Source organism: Spermophilus citellus, assembly GCF_964194105.1.
Source record: "Spermophilus citellus genome assembly, chromosome: 7".
Lineage (NCBI taxonomy): Eukaryota > Metazoa > Chordata > Mammalia > Rodentia > Sciuridae > Spermophilus > Spermophilus citellus.
The window spans coordinates 149,105,830-149,127,291 of NC_138188.1; the positions used below are offsets into that span (position 1 = coordinate 149,105,830).

At 36.6% G+C, this 21,462-nt stretch overlaps 1 protein-coding gene across 1 annotated transcript in view; it reads right to left on the reverse strand.

Moving 5' to 3' along the window:
- Nucleotides 1–719: 719 nt before the first annotated feature.
- ADAMTS5 (ADAM metallopeptidase with thrombospondin type 1 motif 5) overlaps nucleotides 720–21,462 on the reverse strand; it is a 44,022-nt gene continuing 23,279 nt past the window's right edge. Inside the window, exons 4-9 of the mRNA XM_081300629.1 lie at nucleotides 20,739–20,906; nucleotides 12,261–12,544; nucleotides 10,665–10,848; nucleotides 10,155–10,330; nucleotides 8,168–8,343; nucleotides 720–3,465 (exon numbers count right to left, since the gene is read on the reverse strand). Coding sequence (XP_081156755.1) covers nucleotides 2,898–3,465; nucleotides 8,168–8,343; nucleotides 10,155–10,330; nucleotides 10,665–10,848; nucleotides 12,261–12,544; nucleotides 20,739–20,906 — 1,556 coding nt within the window. The 3' untranslated portion in view covers nucleotides 720–2,897. The remainder of the gene's footprint in view (nucleotides 3,466–8,167; nucleotides 8,344–10,154; nucleotides 10,331–10,664; nucleotides 10,849–12,260; nucleotides 12,545–20,738; nucleotides 20,907–21,462) is intronic.

Here is a 21,462-nt window from a genome sequence, read left to right on the forward strand (position 1 = left end):
TTTTTTTTTTTGTAATTTGTGATTCATCCCTTAATTCTTACTTTATGGGATAAAACTGTTTCCACAGGAAGGCAAAGGGAGTTGAATTTGTCAAATAAATTATACCAATGTTATTATACTTCAAAACAAAAAGTCAGGGGTTAATTAGATCTTTTATGATCTATAACAAATACATGTTATTTTCTTCTGGGCTCCCTTTGTACCTAATGAAACTTATGCTGAAGCATTTAGTGATATAAGTGAGATTAGATTCTTATAAACCTGAGCATTTTTCAAAAAAAACTATACATTTTATTCTTTTTTTTTTAACATCCTGAATCCTATACTTTTAAAAAAAAATTCAAGATGCAACAATGGAAAGGTAAGACAGTACAATATCAAACTGGACTGAATTAGATGGAGTTGAAAAGTACTTTTTCCTTTGTTCATTAGTCTCAACACTCCACCTCTGAATTTCAGGTTCCAGTCTGTATCATGTTTCTCAGGAGTTTAGACATACATTCCTCAGTCAATCTATTAAAACTTATTTTTTTAAAAAAGATAAAGAAGCTCCTTATAAAAATGAAATAGTGGTTTATTTGTTTTAACCCTATTAAGATTTTTTCAAAGAGAAGTGTAAAACTTCATTATTTGGGGGAAGAATGAATCATGGATAAATCCTATTAAAAATCTATGAATACAGTAAAAAAGAGTAGGAGACAGCCTTGTGTACTCTTTAATTGTTTTTTTAATGTTGTTGGAAGTAGAATCACAAAATATAAAAATGAATCTTGTGATAGTTGAGTTAGTTGATTAAAATTATTTTTTAAATTAGGAAAAATATTAAAACTATAAAGTATCTTTGAATTAATGAGATTTTAAATTTTTTTCTTACCCATTTGACTGGTTTTTGTCCCTGTCCTTGTATTTGGTGTTCACCATCAAATGTATGTATCAGTCTTATTAGACTCCATTTTTTTAAAATGATAATTTCTTAAGATAAAACTACTATTTCCAAAGCAATCTCAGTCTGTGAAAATCTGAATAGTCATTTGTTTTGTAAAACATTATCTGTTTTACAAAAGGAATTTCCAAAGACAATACTTCAAAGAATGAGACATCCATATTCCTGATCCACTGAAACAGATATGATAAAGCCAGATCAACTGGGTAATTCTTTTATGTTATAAAATATTATAATAAAAATAAACTCTCAAAAGTTTAATGAAAATCCAACAACAATTCCCTAAAATTCTTATATGCAAATCTTTTAAGAATAGGCACATTTGGTGCGATTATTATAAAATTTTACATAAAACAATTAATTAACTTTGTGATATCTCACAAAGAAGAAAGAAATACCAGTGAAATAAGTACCTTTGATTTTCTGAGTTATGAAATGGGAGAATGCAGTTTACAGTATTTATTTAAAAAAAGACTTTTATATGCATGATTGTAAAATATTTTCAATGTCTAACTGTTCAGACTTATAACCTACCTACACAGGCTATGGAACTAAAAGTAACAAACTTCCTGGAAATCATGATATTTTTGTCACCCAAACACTTACTGATACAACCAAATACTTTCCAGTTGGGAAAAATCTTTAGTAAAGTAGAAATATATTAAAATATTAAGAAATTATTGCCTATGGTGTGGAAACAGCCTTATTCATGTTAAACACTATTTTTTTTGCATTGACCACATTAGTGATAATGATCTCTTCTAGATATGACTAATTTCCAAGTGATTTTTAATATTCCTATTAAACCAGGTTGACAAGAAGTACAAAACATTGCAGGTGTTTTGGAACCCATCAATAAAACAAACAAACAAGCAAAAACAAACACATTTTAAAGGCTTGCTGGTAAGAGGTATACCAGTGTTGAGGGTGTGGGATGTGGTTTCTGCATGTACATTACACATTGTGATATATCAAATGAGAGCCGTAGAAAGAGAAAGAAGTTGTGAAAATCTAAATTGAAAACTAGATGACATGTGTTTTTATCCTTTAAATTCCAACACGAGGAAAACTTATTTTTATACTCCTGAATGCTGACCACATACACACACACACACACACACACACACACACACACACACACACTACTTCTACATCCTAATCATATATTAAATTTGGCTGGCTGCCTGAAAAAAATACAGGCATTCAATGATTTAAGTAAATGGACCCATGTGTGTATTTAAATGACTAGATACAATGAGATCCTTTTCCTTTTCAGAATTGCTCAAGAGATGCTTGCTGTTAAAATGTTTTTTGAATATGTTTTATCTCCTGTGTTCAGAAAACATACTAAATCTTGTTAAAACAGCAGCAAGTTCTTAATTTCCAGTAAAACATCCACAGCTCTTTCTGGAAACTGGAAAGAGTTGAAATAGCTGCAGACCTACTTTGGTCAAACACTATTTTATAGAAATATATATATATATATATATATATATATATATATATATATATATATATTTTAATAGAACCAAGTGATATAAAGTGACATACCAAGGAAGAAGGTATTTACAAACAGTAAAAATAAGCTACTGTGCATCATGGGTGAAAATGATTGCGATGTCTTTGAAGACATTCTGTAAGAGGTAGGTGACAAGGGGGAGACTGTTCTGCCATCTTCAAACGTCCCCTGATTCTACATTCATCAGTGTGTTTTCCATTCTTGTAGGTCCAGGGGATGTTCAATAACTAAAAAATTTTCCTATATTCCAAGGTTACCACTGTCACATGAAGCAGTGCATATCTTCTTTTGGTCACAGAGAGCAGATTCTGCCCATAATTCAACTCCTGGTGACAATGACATTGAAGCATGACTTTCTGTGCGTTGGGGTAGACCTCATGTTCACCACAGTGATGGATCCTACAGTCATCTTTGTGCCTAAGAGCATACCACAGGCTAACATTTCTTCAGCAGACATTGCTTAAATGCAGAAGGCCTCTGAGAGAGAAGACATCCCTTGGCTAACTTCCGGTTTCCATCCTGGCACTGCACCGTCCTGGTGTGCCAGCCCGTGTCACAGGTCCTAGAGCAGGCAAGCCAGGGGCCTGTCACCCACTGTAGCTGTGGAAGGTGTGGTCCCACTTTATTGCTGCCGTGGCTAGTGACAGAGTTCACTTTTTGAGTAGACTTCTTGGGAACAAAAAAACTATAGCGGACGTCTAAAGCTTTTGTTGGGTCTGTTGCAAGAATCTGCACTATTAGGATCTCCTTTGTGGCTGAGTAGCCCATACCATGCAAGAAATCATCCCTCTGGCTCCAACCACTGTAGTTCATGACTGTTCCATTGATGTCGATGATTGTCTCGGAAGTGGAGATCATGTACTTTCCATTGATTAGGTACTCGCCGTTTTTCTTCTTCAGGGCTAAGTAGGCAGTGAATCTAGTCTGGTCTTTGGCTTTGAATTGTCGGACTTTTATGTGGGTTGCCCCTTCAGGGATCCGCACAACGTCAGTGTAGCCCTTACTGGAGAGAGGAATTTCCACAGAGGAGGGGGGCAAAGAGAAAAAAATAGGTAAACTCTCAGCAAATGGATGAACAAAAAGTAACTCACTAAACATCTTCCCACGAACTATCCATATTTTTAAAAGATTAATTTAGATTGACTTTAGAAAGGCATTTTCTAATGACACATTAAAAGTGACCATCTGCATTTGTATGGAGATGTTCAAAATTAGGATGAAGTCAACAACTTACCTTGATTAAAAAATTTATGCCAACTTCATTTAAAAATTCATTCAACCATTGCCATCCTTTTCCTACTCTATCATCTTTACAATGTCACTTTACATTCTTTTCTAGATACAATGTGACATATGTAAACACAAGATAACAAAAAAACATTTGCCCTCATTCAATCTCATAGCAAATTTTACTGTTTCTCAAACTTATTTGCATATTGGAATATCCTGGAGATCTTTTAGAAGTTCCAAAGCTTATGCCACACTCCAGGCCAACTGAATGGCCATCATGCAGGGTGGGGTACCTAGAGCAGCGCTCTCAGGGTTCCCAACACTGCTTCAATGTGGACTGGTTCAAGGGCATAGATTTAGTACTTTTCTGATCTAAGGTCAGAACAAAAGCTCTGTTTCCATTTCTGCTACAACTATTAAGTTATTTAGTGTTAAGAGATAGAACACTAAATAGAAGTTAAAATTCTGTAACTAGGTAATGAAAACTCACTACCAGTATGAAAATAAAAGAAAAAAATAACACCTTATCAAAACTCCCTGAAATTAGTATTCATGGAGATATGACAAACCAAATAAAATGTTACAATGGGTGACAAATAAGATAGGTTGCTAGGCCATCTGCTTAGGAGAAGGGAAAAAGTCACAGATATCTCTAATACTCATAAACCTGTGCAAATGCTGGGAAAAATGCTAATTAAGCACCAAGGGACTACACAAGTAGTCCCACTACTTACTTTAAATAATTTTCCAGTTATTTAAATAGAAACTCCTGGTGCAGTTAAATAGAAATTCCTTGTGCAGTTTGACTGAGTAGTATGAAATTGAATTGTCTATTTCTTACTCAAGGTTAGAAGCTATGGGGTCACTACCCAAACACTAAAAATCCAAGTCTTTCCCCTGCTCCAGAATTTCATCTGGATGGAAGGGGAAGCTCACCCCAAGGAAGTGCCCTGTTTATTGGGCATCTGTTCCACAGTAATTGCCAATTAGGTATCAGAGTTTCTGACAGTGTTGAAGAAAGAAGATGCAGGCTGAGGATATTGCTTATTCCGGCTTGATTCATCATTTCAATTTTTAAATATATTATGCACAGTACTTTCTTCCAGACCTTTTTTGTTTTTGTAGTGTCTAATACCAATCAATGATATGCAAACCCATGGTGGCTTCAAACAACAGCAGGAAATATGTTGGGGAGTCTCATCTTACATTCAAAGCTAAGAAAAAGGAATACTTTCAAGTATTTAAACAAGTTCACTCTAATTCACTAATGGAAGTATTTGGCTTAGAAATCATGTCTCTTGAATCCCAATTTGAGTTCTTTTCACCATGTCCCTTGCCTAAAATCCTTATGCATATTTTATAACAGTTAACTGAAACTAAATTCTGCTTATAATGATACTAAGCAAGATATAAGAAAAAGAAAAATTGAATGGTAAGAAAATTGGCAGGAGAGCTTTTTGTTTTTATCTTGCTCCTCAGAGCCTGTCTCGTTTTGCTGAGAATCAGTGAGGTCAGCACCATAACAGGTTTTCAAACTGAGTTTTACAAGGCACTGGTAAGGCTGAGGATTAGTGCCCTGATTTCATAGGCACTAATTAAAAGATGGGTTCCATTATCTTGTGATTAATATTTCAGTTTTTCTGCATCCTGTTGGGTATCATTTAAATTCTGGAGAGCAACCAGGTTCCTTGACTACCATAAATAAATGAGGTCGTTTTCACTTAACTATTATAAAATCTGGAAGAGCAAGAGAAGTTGGTTTTGTGCAGGGCTATCTGCACAGTACCAAGAGCAGTGCCTGCCTGTCATGAAGGAGTAAATTCATTCACATACTTAGCATGCTGTCATGGAAGGCAGTCATACCCCCTCACCCTTCCCCTAAATAAAACTCATATTTCCTGCAAAGAAACTCAGCAAGGTCAGAAGACAGAGTCATGGCGGGATTGGGGAATGGTCTTCCTGCTCGTTAGCGTAGCCATTATCTGGGAAGGTGATATTTAACAGAGGCTTACAGAGACCACAGCTTATTAATTGGGGAAAGTGTTCCAGGCAGAGGAAATGGCCCATACATGAAAGTTGTTTGCTTGAAAGGAATCAGGAGCAGAGTGAGAGGACCAGTGTCAATGAGGCACCACCTAGCAGGCTAGGGGATAAAGCCGTCTTGGACACTAAGTGACATGGGGCCATCAGAGAGTGCTGACCAAGGAACACCAGGATCTGATTAGGTCATAAAGCAGTCACTCTTCTCAAGGGAGGAAGACGAGGCTGTGAGGGGCCAGGGCCAGAGTGATCAGTGAGAAGACTGCTGGTCAGCCAGGCAAGACTTGGTGACCGGGAGGGATGGGGATACAGCTCAGTTGGAAGAGTGCTTTCCTGGCATGCACAGGCCCTGGTTTCAATCCCCAGTATATAAAAAAAAAAAATTAAAAAAAAAAGACTTGGTGACTGGGGAGGAAGTCATGGTAAAGAGCAACACATCTGGAAAAATGGTGGGAAGCAAACCAAAAGGATTCACTGGTAGATGAATATGGGGTGTGAGAGAAAATGAGAAGTGAAAGCCAACTTGAAAGTGTAGGCTTAAGTAATTTGAGTTACCATTTACTGAGCTAAGGGAGGAGTGGTCATGTTTGTGAACAGGTGTGAACTTGAAGTATTTTAGTTTGTATTGCCTCATTTAATCCTCACCTATGCTTTCATTAATTGCAAGATGATTGCTCTTATTTCCATTCTACTTTTGAGAAATATCATGATTAAAAAAAATTTAAGTGACTTTTCAAAGATTACATGGCTAGTGAATTATTTTTTTGAACTAGAGCTTAATTGCAAATATTTTAGCTCCAAGATTAATGTTACTCATAGGTAATTTATTTTGGACATTCAAACAGATTATTTGTATCACATAATGTAGTCTTGGTCAAACCAGTTTGCAAGTGGTTGTACTGTACATCCTCTGTCTTTATCATGAATTTCTTCATCTTTTCATGTGACATCTTATGTGAAGATATTAGTTGTCAATATAAAGAACTTAAAATGTTATATTTAGCATTTTAAATCTTTTTTAAATTTTAATTTCTTTCTTTGTTTCTTCTTTTAGTTGTAGGTGGACATAATATCTTTATTTATTTTTATGTAGTGATGAGGATCTAACCCAGTGCCTCACGCATTCGAGGCAGGCACTCTACCACTGAGCTACAGCCCTAGCCCTATATTTAGCATTTTAAAAGGGAGTTTAAACTTTATGTAGAAGAATACATAGGATATATGTCTATGATAAATATTATTAAAATTAACTTTATTCCCCATCTAGTTTATAAATCTTTCTTTCCTCCTTCTCTACCTCCCTTCTTTTCTTCCTCTTTGCATTACTGCCTTCCTTTATTATTATTTTTAAAATTACAAAATGGCCTGTACTTAAGCTATAGCCTCTGCTCAGCTCAACACCCATTAGCCACGTAGAAGTCTGTACGTCTTAAACTTTCATAGCGCCAGTCTCCTCATTTGTTAAACAAATGGCTAAATTCATCATCTATAACATGTCTTTGAGATGTATAAAAATGCAGGATATAATTGGAGGTGCAGGATTTATCAACACAGATGGCTCAACACAGTTGGGTAATTAATTATTATCTCATTATCAAGTAAGATTGGTAGTACATATTTTAACCCAGAATAAATTTTTAGCCACACATTTTTTTTATCTTGTCAAAGATAATTTCAAGTGTTTACATTGACATGATGCTTAATCTTTTAATTAAACTCTTATAGTTAGTTTGGTTTGTGCTTCACTCTCTAAAGATAACACAGCACCTACATCAAGAATATAGGTCAACTCAGCTAATACCACTCAGCAAAAAGTGGTTTTGCAAAGAAGAAAAATAAACCTATATTCCACTAGAGTTAGCCATCCTATCTGTTAGCATAACATTTGATGCCAGAAATAGGTAATTTATACACTTACATATTTAAAGTGCAATTAAAGATGCAGGAGACATTGTTTTATGAATTTTCTTTAGAATAGATATAAACCAGAATATTCATTATAAACCAGGATTGGTACCCACACCGCTTCCATTAACTTACAGTTTGCAAGAAGAAATGCTTTCTCAACAAAAACTCAGGCTAGTAAAAACTGATTTGTTAAAAAAAAATAGTTAAAATAGAAACCAGGCATCCTTTCATCAACTATGTTTTAGGGTAACAGATCTGTACAATGTCATGGTAGCTGGATGCTGTCCTCTTGACCCCTACAGCTGTGGCCATCCATCTTTTTCCAGAGGCACCAAGAGTTTCTCCTGAGTTATCAGGGCTTTATTCATCTCCTCTCCTTCCCTTCTCACATTCGTAATGTGTTCCTACAGCCATGTCAGACTTCCCCTAAAAACAGCTTATGAGGTAATGTGAGTCCCCTGTATCAATTTTGCAAGTGTCTAAAGCTTTGTTCTATTCACGTAAGGGCAAGCATTCTATCGTATTACCTTTTCTTATTGAAGGTCCCAATAACCTTTGTACAACTGGAGTTGTCTCCTCCACACACCCCGCACTTGTCATACTGCAGTTTTGAGCCAATGATGCCATCGCAGCCCGTGCGCACACACTTCCCGCGCACGCAGATGGAATTGCTGTAGGGCCTGCACTCAGTCCCATCGGTCACCTGAAATGGCAGACACAGCAAGAGTGGGAACATGGGTGCATTGCTATTTGATTCCTTTGGTAAACTAGCAAGTTCTCATTTACATTTGATTGGAATAAGTCATATATTGAAAAATAAACCAGCAATCAAAAATCAACCAACCACTTAGTTTTCAGGGATTTAAGACTGAAACATCCTTGCTATATTAGCGGTAAGAAGATCTGACACCTTTTCTCAATGTGCTAGGCCATCCTAGGTACTTATCTCTATTTTGGTATGCATAACATGTTCCCACAGTATCATCCGGTTTTGATATTGATTGAAACTTTTTTTTTCATCTATTGTGTGGAACTATCATGCCTGTAGAGAACTGAATATGATCAGCCTTACGGACACAGAGATTCTTCTTTATTGCAAAACTGTTCTTAGGGTAGCACATTTGAAAATCTAAACTTATTCAAACCCATGTGATTGGTTGAAAAGCATTCCCCATTGTGCATTGAAGTAAAGATAAATACGTTAATGTGGAAAATAAAATATGAGGAAATCACAAAAATACTACTGAAAGAGAATGAATATATTTTGAATAAAGGAGTTAGTATAAACTGCCATTAAAAAGCTAGTTAAAAAACCATATGCATATAAACTGTGGCTTATATATGTGAGTATATACAATATCACAAACATATATATATGTTCATATATAAACTTGCATTTATTGTTTGTGTATAGACAAAACTCTTTTCATATATATATCGGAATGTGAGTGAAGGTGTGCATGTATGTAAAGTGAAGTAGAATATACTTCTATAGATCAATGGTTCTCTAGATAGAGCTATTTCCAGGTTATGTTTTTGTTTTTATTTCTCTGTGCTAATTATTTATTGGTACTTGGGTTTGAATGGAGGGGTGCTTTACTACTGAGCAACATCCCCACCTCTTTTTATTTTTTATTTTGAGACAGGGTCTTGCTAAATTGTTTAGGTACTTGTTAAGTTGCTGAGACTGGTCTCAAACTTGGAATCCTCCTACCTCAGCCTGCTAAGTAACTGGGATTACAGGTGTGTGCCATCCCATCTGACTCTATATTATTTTTTAAATGAAATGTATTATTTCATACTAAATGAAATATATTTTTCAAAAAAGCCACATAAATTGAACATTAGCTTAGTTTTCAATAATGTACATTTCTGAAGCCCAGTTTCAGAAGTATTATTAAATGCAGCACCTCTTTGCAAAATAAACAATATTTAATAGTTGCTGCATAATAGTGAAAAAAAGAAAAGCCTGCAGTATATTTCCTAAGCAGATATGTTCATCTTTGAAAAATAAGAGATGACCACAAACTTAACTTATACATAGCTTGAAGGACACTTGATTCACATTGAGGATCCAAGACTTAGTCAAAACCTTGGGTCAGAGACAATGATGTTGATGCCTATCTTCCTGACTCAGCAGAAGAATTCTTAAGTAAATGACAGAAAAATAAAAAAATTTGCTTGCTTTATATTCTCCTTTGCAAATGTGCCTAAGAAATACTAGTTGTTTTCATGGCTATTTTGAAGTTAACGTCATACTTTGCTTGCCCTGACAGTGATTTATAATTTTCAAAAATAGCTTTTAAAACATTTACTTATTCTGTTGAAAAATAATTTTTATTCATTGTTTAAAGTTTGAAAATGTAAAAATTATAGAGGTGAAAATAAAAATCTCCAAAATTCAAACCACCCCCCAAATAATGACTATTTACATTTGGCACCTGCAGCCTTCATTCTACCAAATAATTTGCACTAAGCACACCTCCTGCATCTGCACAGCCAGTGTGTAGTTACCTTTGGAGAAAAGACCACGTAGTAGCCAGTGCCCTTGGCTCTGCAGGTCAGTTTGCACACGTCTGCTGGCAGGACGCCTGCATATTTGGGAACCCATTCTACAAATGTTTTGACTCCTTTTGCATCAGACTGGTAGCCATTTTTGGCCTCACATTGCTCATGACGAAAAGATTTACCTAGGAAACAAAACATGTTACTTTAACACTTGACCTGTTCTGAACCTTACATATTAATCTTGTGCATTTAAATAATTAATTTTAAGGAGATGATGCTAACTTTATCACAGAGCTTCTTTATGCATCCACTCTAAAAGATTTTATATCATTGTCTTCCACTTCTGTCTGCAGGATCATTATCTTCCAGTTCCCTGAATACACTAACTTGTTTATAAAAATAATTTTAAATCACTCACATATTTGTTATTGATTTGCATACTAGCTTCTCCTATTTATTTCTGTTAGAGTTCAAACACTTGTGGCACAGGGTAGTTACTGACGCAGAGTAACATACCATTAGGTGGGCAGGGCGTCACACTGCAGGAGCGGTAGATGGCTCTCTTCCCTGTGCAGTAGCGGCCACTGTTTCTGGGTGCAGGATTATTGCAGTGGCGATAGGCAAACTGTACTCCTCCCCCACATGAGCGAGAACACTGGCCCCAGGGTCCCCAGGACCCCCAGTTGCCATGGCTTGATGTCTGAAATAAAAAAGAGAAGCTTTTCTTTTTTTTTTTAAACCCAGGAGGAAAACATTCAAAAGGTACCTTTTGAAATCACTTGCATATAATGAGACAGTGGAAACCTCATGACAGTTACATTTTCATCAAATTTGAACAGGATCGTGCTCTGGAATTGCAACACATTTCCAATTCCAAGCAATTCATCTTTCCCAGCCTTTACGGCCAGTGCCAGAGGATCTAATGCATCCTACTAAATACTAAGATACCACAAAGAGCGCCTTCTGTTTTCTATGAGACATTTTAAATTATGCTTTCTGATATTGTACAACTCTGTTGGTAACCACTGGACAACCATGTTCTCTTTCTGTACACGCTGATCTCAGGTCTTTGATAAAGTGCACAATGTTGATAGCTTTGCAGGAGGCCCGGCATTGTTCAATTGTGATTGCAAGTCCGTGTCTTTCTCCCTCTTTAGCCCTGAAGCTCTAGGGTCCCTCTGATGATATCATGCATTCGGTCTGTGACAGATTCTGATCCTTACATAAATGTATTTCAAAGGCTTGACTAATTCCTAATTAGATGTGACAGAAACTGAAGGACACCTGTACCCTACATGCATGGACCCCATAGGGAAGGAAGAGCTCTGTAATGACAACCTAAGCCTAGTCCCCTGGAAACATTGTGGGATGAAGCTGAAAAGATTCAGAAAGGAAAAATATTTCACACTATTTTGTCCAGGGAATGTGCGCAGAGCTACCTCTGGCTGCCTGTGTTGGGGTATCTGACAGTGTTAAAGACTAGGAACCCATTCTACAAATGATTTCTATGTGACAGCCTGTAGAAACACAGGTGATAAATACAAAGCAGCATTCTTCTGGGACGTGGCAAAATCTTCCAAGTGAGAGTGAACACTCAGCATGATCTGGCCTTGAAGATCAAGGAGGCAGTTTGTGACCTGAAGCTGGGACTGTGCATTTAGTGCAAACCTATTTCCCTAGAGCAGCCAGAGGTTACTGCAATCGCTAAAGTTAGATGAACTTGCTATCAACGGAAGAAAAATGACCGTTTGGAGCTTGCCAAATACGTATAAGGACCATGGCATTGACTCTGCTACTATTTACTTACTAAATTTAAATAAATGTATCTGGAATGTTAGCAAGAGGAGTTTAAAAGTGAGCTTCCAAAAGATGAGTTCTGGGGCCCTACTTGGGGTCTCAATTAGACAGATTCTTGGTCATTTATTTACGTGTGAAAGGCTATAATTCCTAAAGAAATACCTATTGTCAGATATTCTCCAGTGTTTGATTACGGAGGCAAAAAAATGAAACTTATATAGATCAGAAAGGAAGAATCTTGTAACCAAGAAGCCCTCTATGACAGTACCCACACACATCCCATGCCAGGTCTCAGGGATTTGGGTGGCCACTTACTGAGTAGTATTTTTTCTTGGTTTTGTCCACACACTTGCCCTGCAGGCAGATTCTCCCCTTCCCACAGGGTGTCCCTTCCACAGCTGGCAGCTTCTTGGTCAGACACACCATCTGGCCCTGGCGCACCACGGCACACCACAGTCGGGCACAGACGTCCATGCCAGGACACACTGAGTACTCGGGGCCGAATGTCAGGTTGCACTGCTGGGTGGCATCGTAGGTCTGTCCTGGGAGTTCCTCAGGGCCCTGGATTTGCTTTCGTGGTATGTCTAGCAAACAGTTACCTAAAAGAACAATGGAAACTGACCTCCGTAATAAGTTTAGGTTTCACATCCCTAAAAGGGGAGATCTAACAATTAAAGGCTTCAGATAAGGCCGAAGCACTGTGCACCCACAATCTCCATGGAAAAGGGACTCTGCAAGTGGCAAGGGTGGGATTCAGCAGCGCTCTCCAGCACCCTTCGTGGGTGATGCATGTAATGGAATGCCTGTAATGGAGGTGTGGCTGGCAGCATATAAGTACACGAAATTATCTGAAGTAGTTTGAAAATATCCATTATGCTGAAACACTAAAACAAGAGAAAATTAGGATGGACCTCGAGGAAATCTGATAGCATACTTAATAGCAACAATAAATCCTCCACAACTTGGAGAAACAGAATTCATCCTTGGCATCCTATTTACATCCCATATCTATTTCTCACTTACCTTATCCCTATGTGTTTATCCCATGTCTCCTTTCCACTAATTCCATAATAGTCAAGTTTGTACCTCATTTATTGTAGCACTCACTGAACAAGCATTTGCTTAGTACCTAGAATGTTCTAGAAAGCATACTTAGAATCAAGAATATGGAAAAAAATATGACCCACATCTACCCCTTAAGTTCTCCCAATAAAATGAAAGAGATGGACTAAAAAAGTAACGTTCCTTTCAGACTGATGAAATTTGAATGAAATTCTTTCAAGATTCATAGAATAAAGGAGTGATGAGAGAAGAAAAGAAACAATTTTTGACAATTTAGGACTAGGCCAGCCTTCTGACTCTTCTTTTTCTTTCCTTAGTGTCTATTCTTTTAAGAACGGGTATCTGTTGGGTGTTTGGAGTATATCTGTCAAAACCAAATTAGTGTCTTACTGCAAATATTAGGGATCAGGGTGGCCACAGGCAAACAGGGGTGAGATGAGAGGTCTACAGAAGGTGGGACACAGATGAAGCAGATCCACAGGTGACACAGGGCTTTCTCCCCCAAAAATGCTTCCCTGAGAATCCCTGCCTAGTGAGCTTTACTCTATTTATCTTCTTTTGTCATATATGCATGCATACTGCCCATCTATTTCTATATTTTTTGTTTACTTAATTTTAGATTTATACACTGATGATAAAGGAAATAAAAACAATAACAAACATTTCTTCCACACACTGTTCTCAGTTATCTACATGTAATAACTTATTTAATCCTCACAAGAACCCTATGAGGCAGTTTCATTTATTTTGCTTACTTTATAGACAAGAGAACTGAGGATCATAAGAGGCAGATAATTTACCCCAAGCCACAAAGCTTAAATTAGGGTCTTATGCCTAGAATCTGCCCTCCTCATTGCATGCCACTTTGTCTTCTGCAAGCATGTGGAGAGCTGTCTAATGTTGCTGCTGAAGGGCAGCTAGGCTAATGGGACAAACACCTGGCCTACCCTCTAAGGCTGGTGAAGCACTAACAAGGTGAGTGCTGTTGGCCAAGGCAGTTAACCTCTCCCTAATTCACTATGAAGAAATGTGTCTCTTCTCACTGTAACAGTCTGAAGGTAAAATTGGCAAACACAGATACAAAGGTAGACCAAAAAAATAGGAAACAAAGATAGAGAGTTCTCTGTCCAACGTATCTGCCAACATTTTAGATGTATTATTCTTTTGATTCAACAAATTCAAATCCTTATTTTTTCATTGAGAAGTAACCCCTCTTAAGTGTTCTGCAAATGTTTTTACAGCGACACTCCGGTTTCTTCAAAGTGAATACCTTGGAATTTGTCCATCTGTGATGGAGGCATTATATGAAAATGAATAAAGAGCGAAGTTCCCATTTAACTTCTGAGCCAGGGTGTTTGAAGAGGTAAAGCTTCTGAAGGGAACCCAGAAAAAGCATTAAAAGTAAGAGGCCTGCCAAAGAGAATGTGTGGGAAAAACATCAAGTTGAAAGGAAAACATCCATATCAAGTCAATAGGAAAGAATGACAGGAAAACCTCACTAAGCTCTGTTTACAGGACCAAGATGAGGCACTTCAGAACTCCGTGGAGAGCGTTATCTTCATTGCTAGATGGAAAAAGCACGCTGTGGAAAGCAGAATGGCTTAGCAGACTGCTGATGTTAGAAGACTGTCAACAAATCTGAATCAGCAAGAACGCTTTCCAATTCCTCAAAAGTGCTGTCTTAAGAAACTTAAAAAAAAAATTTTTTTTACTCAAAAGCACAGATCTTTGGCCTGGGTAACTAAATATTAGCTGGGAAGTCTTTACCAGGTGTGGATGCATGTGGCACAGGTCTTCTTTACGTATCTGGAGGCAAAATGAGTCGCAAACTCACTATGGTTGCAAAGTCACTGACAGTGACTCTACCTCATCAGCTGATGATTAGTGGAGAGATGGACAGAGGGAAAACTATTTGAAATCAGCCAACAACAAGGAGACTTCAAGATGTGGGTTCTCTTCATGACACTTAATTCAGAAATTATAAAATTTGAAAACCAAGAACATATTTGCTTTGCTATTAAGAAATAGGTATATCAGTCCTTTTTTTTTTTCCTTAGAGGTTGTGTGGAGATAACCTTTAAAAATAAAACGATTTCTTTTTACCAAGTGATTGACATAACTAACTTATTACCACCATGTTCTCAGTCTTAGAATATGTTACTGTACCATTTCTGCATACTCTGAGTCATACAGTCTATAGATGTCCTTTTTAAAAGTTGATGTATGTCCTTCTGCAATAAAATAGTATGGACATCTCTACTAAATGGCAGACCCATTCCAGGAAACAACAACAAAGTCATTATACAGCCTGATTATTAATCTCATGGTATAAAATGTTTAAAATTGAATTAATAGTGGATTAGGTGCACATTTTTCACTTTTCAAAATGCATAGTTGAGGGGAAAAGGAAACTGATCAATTTTTCAGTATCATTTCATTGACTTCTATAGGCTCCCTATCTACTGCTGACTTCCTCTTAGTCTTTTATTCTCAGTCACTTTTTCATATCTACTTCATAAATTTATTCTAGTCTGAAATTCTATCTGGGCTTTGCTACCAACAGTTACTGTTTTTGTTGTTGTTGTTGATGTTGTTGTTTGTTCCACAAATTGCCAAGTTTCTTCTTTGTCCCTGCATCCCTCTCTTCTTCCATTCCTTTCTTAGCTTTAACATATTGTGTATGTAAAATGGATAGTTTATAAAACAAAGTTGATAGAAATATGTGCCTATTTCATAAATTTTTACTGTCCATGGTGAATTAAATGTTTAAAATAAGGCAAAAGATAAAAAAGTGAAATGAGGTGATTTGAGATAGACACAGAAAGAATGTGGTTGTTTGTTTCCATCTGGCCACTGAGGTCCACCAATGGGGTGGAAGATAGTCCTTCCCTCCAGGTGATCTCTGGTTTTACATACCTAACTTCTAGCACTATTCATCTTTCATATAAATGTTGCATGGGAATTATCAGATGAACGTTGCTGTTCTTTATATTTCCACTTTCCTTCTGTAATTCTAGCACTTTAGTTATTTCAATCTTTCCATCCTTTCAATACTCAGGCATAAAATTAAGAATTGACCCCAAAATAGCCATGGCATAGAAGAAATCATTGTCCCCACTGAAGCATCCAAAGCAGCCCAACAGGACTTCATACGCTGTCTCGTCGCTTCCTACTTCATCTCTATGTCTTTGTGCTTTTTCTTTCAGGTCTTAGCTGAAATGTGTGACATTAAAAGAGAAATGGGTGCATTTGCCTGCTATTCCTTGAGTCATTTGGGAGATAGAGGCAGATAACGGAGCAAGAGCATTGAGAAAAGAACAAAGGGCACTGACCTAATGTAACTCTAAAGTCTGTTTGAGAAGCTGTTAGAGGCATAAAGTGCACACTCAGTAGATGGAATGGCAAGGAAATAAGATCGAAAACTCCCCATCCCAAAGGGGGAAGCAAAGCTTTTGAAAAATATAGGTCACCATTGCCTTAAATGTTTTATTTGCATTTCCTTTTAAAGAACATTTATTGTGAAAATCAAGGTACAACCATAGTGAGTTTGAATTTTACTAAGACTACGTTAAAAACTGAATGTTGAGCTCTTATGCTAAATTATATAATCAGATAAGCTGTAAAATTGGCAAAGGATTCAGAGACCTGGTTTTCCAAAAACATTTTTTCTATCTAAAGTTCAATGTTCAGTGAGGGACTGTAAACTTTGCTCTTAAAATAAGCTACATGTTAATATTTTAAGTATGTCTGCAGATTCTTCTTAGCGGCCTGTGTTGTGGGTGATCTTGAGCTGTCCCTACCTGGGTGGTGGCCTTTCTCATCATCCGGCACTGTGGACTCGGGGATACAGCAAACACAGCTATCTTTTTTGGCCTCAAGGTTATTAAGTATTGGAGAGAGGAAATTCAATAACCTGCTTTCACTGCACAATTTCTCTGGCAGTGCTTACCTTTATTTTAGAAGAGCACACTCCCAGCCAGCTTGCCTAGAACTAATGGGTATAAACACTCAGGACTTCTGCAAGTCTCTTGGCCAGGCATAGAGGAGTCCCAGGGGACATGGCTACTCCTTTCTGAATCACCAATCTCCAGACACAGCTACTTTTGAGTGTGCACATTGGCTTCTCAACCATAAATTAATTGCTGCATATTTCTTGTTGGATCTAAATCAGGAAACACTCAGTGCTAATGAATTTAAGTTTGGCAGTGGTTGAGTGCTACAAATGTCCAGCCACTTATAGCTAATAATTTTTAAATAAATCAAGTGCTTTGAATTTAATTTCTCATGTCTCCAGCTCTTTTGGAGGTGGGAAGGGAAGGATAAGATATTACACAGGAGATAGATGTTCCAGATAAAGTAATCTTTAGATACCAGGACACCATCAAAAATTATGCACATTTTGGGTCTGGAGATGTGGCTCAGTGATAAAGTTTTAACCTCACATATATGAGGTCCTTGGTTCAATCCTCAGCAACACACACACACACACACACACACACACACACACACACACACAGACATAATTACACACATTTTGTATAATTGAGAATACCTACTTAAAAAAATAACAACTGCTTTTCAGTCTTTATATTAGTTTTACCATTTAGCCTTCCTCAATAACTGAAAAGTCATTCTTTTTCTGAATTTATTGCATCATGCCAAAATATAGAGGTAACTTTAGGGATAATACTAATGTGATAGCACTTTTGACCTTTTGGAAAATGGTATCAGACCACTGGACATTTTATGGTTTGGGGCTATATTTCACTGTTTTTGTTTATTCTTTATTGTTAAACAATGCCACTTCTTGCCCTCAGTTTACCTATGTGAAGTCTTCCCCATCCCCTACAACTATTTTATTGCTTAACATTGTTAATGTCCTAGAAAATTAGAGCAGAAAAATAGTAGAAGTGTAAAATATGAATAACAGGCATTTGACTGGAAGCCTGCATAGCTCCCTAGGAGTAAAGTGAAAGGTTTTGTGAAAAGATCCTAAAGTCTTTTGATCCCTAGACAAAATATATGTTCATTTTTCTTCCTTCCTTGAGCTTCAACATTCTCCTTGGTTTGCTCCTAAGTTCCTTAGTTCAAATGTAAGAACCTCAATCATCTAGAAATTAAGTTTCCTAATTCCTGTGGCTGGTTTTGCACTTCAAATGATTTAAGTCAGTTTGGAGGGTCACAATTAAAAAGTTAATTAAACTAATTTGAATTCACAATTAAATAACAGTACTATAGTGTACGTGCTTCAATTCTGTGTATGCTATTTTTAGAAGAAATGAGACATAATTTAGCTTTGCCACTGTTCCACACTACTCTCTTTTATATTTTATTGTTCTGAAATTACTTTAATCATTATATGTGATTCATAAAATAGAATTATTTGTTTTGGCTAGGATAAAACACTGCCTAACCAAACCAATGTATTCAAAAATAAGAGAATCTAAATTTGATGAAAAAAGTCAATACATAAACTGAGAATTTTCTTTTCAAAGAATTCTAATAACTAAATATGTTTATTGAATATACATCTGGAAAATTCAGAAATTTTAATCAGTACAATTGAAGAAGATCTATGTCTACTAAAATCATGTTCTTGTTTTCTATCATGAGTCTTTTTGAACAGAAACAGAGATTAAAAAAAGTAAATTTGTTGTACAACTGTTAAAATTCTTTAAATACAGAAATAATGTTAAAAGTTGAAGACAGTGCTGAAAGCCTATTTACTGCACAGAAAATAAGATCATGATTTTCAAAATATGAAATACACGAGTCATTCCAAAATTATGGCATTAAGGAACAAAATTCTGCACAGCATTGTAATTAGTTGACCTAATACTTGTTCAGGAAAAAAAAAATGGTCCCATTTTAGCCATAAGTATTTGCTGCCTTAGCAACTAAATCCATTCATTTAATGAGTCAAGGTTTAGCTCAACCTTTTGGAATGTACAAAGTGTGATATTGAAATTAGATATTAATGTTATTTCATTCTCAGGAAAAAAATAAAACAGCAAAAGTAATATTAGGGGTGAAGTGTTAAGGTTCCACCGAAGACAGACTTTATCAGATATTGACTTGATCTATGTAGATAAAAGAATTAGGTAAACATTTATTTTAGGACTTTATCAGCATCTAACCAGCATTGTTAATGAATAAAACATAAATGCTCATTTTATTATTAGTCTAAAGGAAAAGCCTAATATATTGCTTTCTAGTGTATTCTGAAATTTTTAAGTTATCAGGCTGACCTTTCACTAACAAAAAACATTTATTTTGTATTGAGAGGAATTTTACACCAAGCTGGACTCAGGTTAGTTTTAGGGATAGATAATGTAAAGAGCAGCAAGTAGCAAAAGGCTTCAGAGTTCATCAGTGATGTAACAAGCAGGAATAAATGAGCAAATTCTGGCTACATAATATCAAAGAACTGTGTGGCTGAACTTCTTTCTGTCTAAAATGAATTTAATTATCCTCATTTTGACACTGTGTGGCCAAAGTTTAAGATGCCTAACACTCTTTTTTTTTTTTTTTTAAGAGAGAGAGAGAGAGAATTTTTTAATATTTATTTTTTTTTAGTTATCGGCGGACACAGCATCTTTGTTTGTGGTGCTGAGGATTGAACCCGGGCCGCACACATGCCAGGCGAGCTTGCTACGGCTTGAGCCACATCCCTAGCCCCCCTAACACTCTTAAGAAATTACAAATATAATAAGTTATAAACTTTGTGGATTTGGGAAAGGCCATAATCACAGATGCTGAACCATACACCATAAAGTAACTTTATGAAAAATTATTATGATATTTGATTTAAGCACTAATTTTAGAAAGAGATGAATTTTAAAAGAGCAAAAATGAAGAATATGTCCTTTTTAGTAGATGATGTGAAGTGAAATATATGATATCTGAAGATCTCTCCTCGATGCTCATGTGTTCACCCTCTTGATTTCCTATTAATTTTAAGTAATAAAGGATGTGAGAAAATTTGCAATAGCTTGTTTCAGAGATTATTTCGGGGCTAGGATTTATTATTTCTAAAAATTATAACTTCCTCTATTTCTATATAATTTACAGCTCTAATCCTAGTCTTAAAGATTTAATAAAGTGTACTATGTTCTTGAACCTTCTCTAAAGGATAAAGTCAAAGACTGTCTTTTGAAGTTTCTAAAGTGCTTTCCCATCATTTAGATTCCTTTTATGTTTCTGTTCTGCAGTTTTTATTCTACTTTCAGGGGACTCTGCTGTCAGAATGAAATCAAATTCTTCCAGTCAATGAAATTCTAGAGAGCTTCCTTTGCGGGTTTTATGTTGCCATAAAGAGAATCCGGTAGAACTGTCACCTACACCTAAACCACACCCCTGTAATAGGCATGTAACAAATAATTCTGAGAGTCGTATTAATAGCAGGCAAACCAAGATGTCTGCCAAAGTTCTCACAGGAAGCCAGTGGTGAGAGAGGGAATAAAAGCCAGGCTTTCAGGGCACCCGCTAGGCATTCTGTGTGGTCTCCCACACGGTTTCTCTTTTGAACTTTACAATTCAAAAGCAAAAACACCATAGCTATAAAGCCACCAGGGATGCTGGCATTACACACCAACAGACAATCAATTTCCTTGCTCCTATTTTGACACTGTCTAAACAACCAAAATGAACATTATGGGAAAGCAATAAAGTAAGTGCCTAAGAATCCCAGCTTTCTTCCCTTGAGCCTCTGTTGTCCTGAAGGATACATACCATGGCCGTCATCCAGGAATTCTGTGATGGTGGCTGAGGTACATTTGGACCAGGGCTTGGATGCATCAATGCTGGTTAGGATGGAAGACATTAAGCGCTTATCTTCTGTGGAACCAAAGTTCTCTTCACAGAATTTGGAATCGTCATGGGAGAGGCCAAGTAGATGTCCTAAGGGAGAGAACAGAGAAGGCACAAATGTGGGAGCGAATAAAGGAAGTGCCAATGACGAGTGGTTTTGCATTTCTATTTTTCCCTGACAATTATGCTGACACTTGATTTTCTGTTCCCAATTATAAATGAGTTCATTTTAATTTCTTTCTCACCCAAAGACTGCACTCTAGAGAAATAAAAGCTGAGTGTAGTTAGTGGAACCATTACTTGGGGTGAACATTTGGAAGACAACTGAAAAATTTGAGAATGGATATTCCCATAATTCATCTGGCTCACATATGCTCAAAGACACGTAGAAACAGAGCCTTATTTAGAATCTAGAATTTTCGAGGCAACTGTGGAATTATGTCATAGCCCTCAGCACATATTATTTTGATTGTCTAATTTTCTGCCTTCTCTGATCAACCCTAAGCCCCATGAGATCAAAGTGCATCTGTCCCCAATTCTCTGTTGAAACCTTTGCATTTAACTTAATGCCATGCAAGTTGCAAACACTTGAGAGATGGTTCTTGAATGAGATTTATTTTCTTGGTCAAGTACATAAGTATTTATG